Here is a 5,462-nt window from a genome sequence, read left to right on the forward strand (position 1 = left end):
AATGTGTTAACATGATGAGTGGTTGTAATTGATGATGTTGGAAGAGATATGGTAAGCATGCATATTTGTGATGAAATATTTAATGATTATGTTTATATAAATGTTATTTGGTATTTGAAATATAATTATGGGCTTAGATTGGCTATGAGGTGATATTATAATGAGCTATTGTAAACTATAATGTGGTGTAAACTATGATAAGCATGCAAGTTCTGGAAATTATGAGGATAATGAATTACTATAGTATGCATGAGCTTATATTTATATTTGTTGATTGAACTTGCATGATCATAATGGGTGGGAGTTCACCCTAGCATAATAGAGGCATTATGATAGAAAATTCACATGGTATAACCTCTACTGAGTTTGCGCATAGTGGTTGGCATACTTCATTACTATATGTGCTTAGTATTGCTGACAATTTACGAGTGTGACATGGATTGGGCACAACGCTCAGTATCACTGATTCTGGATTGGACAGTGTGGATCGGGCACCTATGACACCTCAAAATTCAAGTAGGTGGAATCTATAGTTCAAGAGTGAGTGTGAGAGCCTTTAGCCGGGTGGCCCTTCACGATTGGAGAGCAGGGCTAGTTCAGTCACATTGGCTATACTTATATGAGATAATAGCCCATAGATTTAGTTAGATGAGATAAGGAGTGGCATAAGATGGTTGCATTTGATCATGTGAAGTACATTATAAAGATGCATTGTGAATAATGTTGGTTTGCCTACTGTGATATTAAATAATTAATTGTTGTGATTGCCACACTTTAATATGCTTGATTAAATTACTTGGTTATTGGTATGTTTATCTTACTCTTATAGTTTAATGTTTATAGGCGAGGATCAAGCTAAGGGCAAAGGGGAGGCCTATGAAGCTAAAGATTGAGTAATCAATTGTAATTTTTCTAGTTTTATTTTTTACGTGTAATTTAAATACAATTTTTTCAACTAGGGGTCTTTCATATTGACTTATGTTTATTTGAAGTCCACTTACATTTGCAGTCTTAAACATTGAATTTAGTCATTTTTAGATTGTCTTGGTTATAATAGGGTCCAAACTCTTAATTTGACTATGGTAATATGCTAAGATAGTTTGAACAATTATATTTTAACTAGTTAAATGAGTTTTACATGTTTTAGGTGATTATTTAACTTGAATGCAAAGAATTACATTTTCACCCCCTCATTATGTGCTTTATGATGGTTGGGTGGTCAATTCTTATATAAGGAGTTATTTGATGTTTATGGCTATTTAGACAAGTGCATTAGGACTTATTGAGTGTGGTTCAAGCTCTTGTGTGAGCTAATAGCTTATGGTTTGAGATTTAGACACTTAGTTAATGGTTTAGAGGCAAAATGTGAAATTATGGTTTTGAATGTCTAAATTCTTCATTTAATGTTGGATTGATATAAAACTAAATCATTAGCTAGACTATGAAATTGTTGATGTGTGGACATTTGAATCACCTCAATCAAAGGTTTGAGTCAAAAGTTATATACATCAAAAGTTTATAGTGAGAGAGCTGTCATGACAGTTGCTGTCATAAAGTTTTGGCTTGACTTATAGATTGTTAGCCACAGCCAAATGAGTAGTCGAGATCATTTAGCTGCAGTCAAAAACTTTACTGAAAGTGTTGGCTGTGGCTTAATATTCTCTAGCTGCAGCCAGGTATCCCTGTTAAGTAAAAATAATCATTTTTATTTTATTTTGACTTATTTTCAGCTCTAATTATTTTTCATGCTTCCTAAACACTTTTTGCTCTAATTTATAATGGCTAATTGACCTTTTAAACTTAATTTTGAGATTTAATAATTTATGGGATCCCATCTATATGGGGTTTTCTTACTTAACCTTTTTGAGTTTTTATACAGCCAAGGTTGATCGTTTTCCTTTCATGACATTTTTTATTATTAAATTAGTTATACATATCATGGTAGCTCTACCTTAAAGTTAAGTATGTGCTAATTATGTATTTAAGAATTAAAGGTTTTACAAATGCTACATCTTAACTCAAAATCTAAAGACTTAAATTTATGAGTCCTTTGTCTTTATTATATATTAATTATTAAGTCCAACTTTATCCGATGAGGGATTTCTCACATCTTTTTAAACCCACTTATACTTGGACAATCTAACAATATCTTTTAGTTATTTTTTGTTTGATTTGAGGGTTATTTTTTTTAATCATAGGACATACCAAGCATTATTTTAAAACCCAATCACACTCTCAATTATTCACACCAAATCCTTCATCCAATCCTTTAAGATTCAATATCTCATACCAATTAGGGCCTTAATAAGTTGTGAATCTGTCTTCTTGAGGTAATGATACATGCATAAGATATTGTTTTACTTATTAATAAGATACTTTCACAACATAATACACGTTTAAATATTGCAAATGGTGACATTATTCTCAAATCAGAATACGAAATATAAAAAAACAAAAGTGAAAAAATATATATATACTAACCATCATGTCAAAAGCACCGGTTCTCTTGTGAGAATGTTGAGCAAGTTTATACTCACGCATGATCCAATTCGTCTTCGTTCCTGTAGGAGCCTTGCCTCTATAATAAACCAACGTATTCCATTTTCCAACAATCATTCCTTTTGAATAAATCAATCTATCTGATCCTGAAACCTTCCAATACCCATCTTTTGTTGACCTCTTTGGTCTCACTCCATTTGGATACTTTCTTTCCCTTGGTGAGAAAAAGTACCATTCTTTTTCACAAGCACTCTTGTACCTTCCTGCAAATTAAATTCATTTTTTGAATAACAAAATAATAAAAAATTAATAATTCCAATATTACAAAAAGAATTATACTCCTTCTAGTCTTATTTATAAGGTAGGGAGAGAAGATTTTTTTGTTCTATTTATAAGTTATGTCTTAAATTTTTGGGTTAACAACGAATAGGATCCTAAACTCTTGTTCGAAAATTATCTTGAACCTCGAATTCTTAAGATATACAAAATAAATCCTAAACTTTTAAATTCAAAGCAAAATAAACCCTAATCGCTAATTTTTTTAACATTGCTACTGTCCACATGGGTACTATAATAGTCATGGTTAAATTCATAGAAAAATAAACCTTGAACAGTACTTATATGGACAATAACGATGTTAAAAAGTTAGCGGTTATATTTTATTTTGTTATGAATTTAAAAATTTAGAGTTTATTTTGCATATTGTAAAAGTTTAGGACCTAGGGCCATTTTTGAACAATAGTTCAAAGTCTTATTTATTCATTAACCATGGAAAGAGTATAAATAGGATTGGAAGGAGTATAATTCTTTTAATTTTTTATCCTCCTTTTTTGAAAAATTGTGATAAAAACGGAAGATGAATTCCCATACTTTCTCTTCCTTCTAATTTTTTCGTTTTTACTTCCCATATAATGTTGGTAAAAGAAAGTATATTATTAAAAGGAAGATGAATTCTTGCATGGATCTAGCTACCATATCATCCATGCTTCGTTAATAAAAACATGTTATAGGTCAAATGATTGTAAATTAAATTGATTATTCTATTGATGATGATAGATAGAAAGAAGATAAGAAATTAAAGAGGTATGATCTATTCCAAAAATAAAGTGATTTTATTTGATTGAATTAGTACAACATGTTATGCTATTATGCTATTATTAGACTAAATATGGGTGACGTGTTGCACCTAGTTCATGCAATAATTTCTCTTAAAGGACATACTCCCTTTAGTTCTATTAGAGGATGCCTTCTAGAAAGATGTTTTAATTCTTAATATATAAGGCATTTGATGAGTTATTAATTATATTTTTTAATATTATTCCTATTTAAACTACTCATTTATTATGAGAGAGAATACAATGTGAATTTGATTTTTTTTTTTCATTTAAATAGAGTCAGTAATTTGGGTGGGTTAAACTTATTCGAGCTAGCTCAACCCCAAACTTGTAAAAAAATCCATATAGTCAAATCCGACCTAACTAAATTCAAGCTGGCCTGTATATCCAAATTATTGAGTATTTTTACTAATTATTTTATTATTAAAAAATAGGCAATATTTTTTTATATTTATTTAAAAACTAAAATGTTATTCGGGTATTCAGGCCACGCTTTTGAGCCAGCCTAAATAGGCTTAAACATTAAAAATACATTATTTTATCAAACCAACCCTAAGCTTTTTAAGGCTCATTTGAGCTGAGCCAACTTATTGGTTTTATATTTAAATAAGGATAAAATTAAATGTTTATTTTATTTTCAAATAAATTTAATGACTTAGCCCCTTTTGGTTCGAGTGAACTAGTTATAAATATCTTATGATAAAGACCAAAAGGAGTATATTTAGTATAAGTAAAGTTGAAAAGTTTTTAAATTTTAAAATATAGTTGATGAATTTTAAGATTTTCACTGATTTCATTAAAATATGGTAAAAGTAACTTATGAATAAAGTAAGAGAAATATATATACACATATACATATAACATGAAGATGTATAATAAGAAAAATAAAAAAGAAGACATTACGACAAAGAATTTGAGGGTCATGCTGATATACATCCACTTCAAGCATCTGATTTGGTGGCAAGGGCTCATTCATGATTTTCTTCATGAGATAGAAGATGATGAGTTCTTCCTCTGTAGGGTGGAATCGATATCCAGGTGGAAAAGAATTGAAGTAATCATCATGTTTTGAGTAGTTGGAAAAGAATTGAGAGAAATGATTAGGCGTCACAAATCTTTGCTCTCTGATGACCTCCATGTTTGGTGTAATTTGCATAGGAAATAGTAGAAACTATGATTCTATCTGACCAAAAAAAAAAAAAAAGAGAAAGAAACTATGATTCTATCAAAGAAGAAGAAGAAGCAGAAACTGTGATGGATTGAAAATAGATTCTTTTTCCAACAGAACCTTCATGATTAGCTTAATTTCTCACATTAACCCAAACATTAACTTAAAAAGTACGTAGAACTGGATTACCCATAAAACATTGTTCTGAGGCACAGGACCGAATATTAGCAATAGAACAGAAAATTAATTTTTCTAAAATTTTATAACTGTTTTGAAGTAATATAACAGATATAGGAACTTACTTGATCTTCTGCAAGTCACTCTAAGTACTTCCACTAAGCTAAAGTTAGGTTCACATTATGTGTGCGAACTCGTATGAACCTATTATTTTTATACACACACGACTTTTGAATGAAAAATAAAATAAAATTTCTACCTGATTATATTAGATATATTTCGCTAATAAGATATATGTTCTCAATCAACAATTGTATTTTCATAAATATTTTCACATAATACTAAAAATGATAATATTTAGTCATGATTCTATAGACATAAAATAATATGAAGTTATTTATATGGCATAAAAAATATTAAATGTATATCAAACTAAAATAAAAATTACATTTTTAAATTAAAAATAAATTAAATATATAATTATAATAAAAAAGAATATAAGA

General features: G+C 29.1%; 1 protein-coding gene across 1 annotated transcript; it reads right to left on the reverse strand.

Moving 5' to 3' along the window:
• Positions 1-1,606: 1,606 nt before the first annotated feature.
• On the reverse strand, positions 1,607-4,752 carry LOC129302745 (NAC transcription factor 29-like). The gene is made up of 3 exons (XM_054941633.1): positions 4,518-4,752; positions 2,482-2,762; positions 1,607-1,666 (listed from the first exon to the last, which is right to left on the reverse strand). The coding sequence occupies exons 1-3, from the start codon at positions 4,750-4,752 to the stop codon at positions 1,607-1,609; spliced, it is 576 nt and encodes a 191-aa protein (XP_054797608.1).
• Between the last annotated feature and the right edge of the window lie 710 nt (positions 4,753-5,462).

This window comes from Prosopis cineraria, unplaced genomic scaffold (genome assembly GCF_029017545.1).
Source record: "Prosopis cineraria cultivar Desert tree isolate PC_DT_omini unplaced genomic scaffold, ASM2901754v1 PC2, whole genome shotgun sequence".
In the NCBI taxonomy this organism is placed as follows: domain Eukaryota; kingdom Viridiplantae; phylum Streptophyta; class Magnoliopsida; order Fabales; family Fabaceae; genus Prosopis; species Prosopis cineraria.

Excerpts from the sequence above, each read along its gene's own strand:
- LOC129302745 (XM_054941633.1), bottom strand. The coding sequence starts at position 4,752 with ATGGAGGTCATCAGAGAGCAAAGATTTGTGACGCCTAATCATTTCTCT. Across the intron at positions 2,763-4,517 it reads TGACCCTCAAATTCTTTGTC|GAAGGTACAAGAGTGCTTGT; the intron begins GTAATGTCTTCT and ends TTTAATTTGCAG. Across the intron at positions 1,667-2,481 it reads CCGGTGCTTTTGACATGATG|CTAGAGAATATTAAGCCACA; the intron begins GTTAGTATATAT and ends ACCTGGCTGCAG.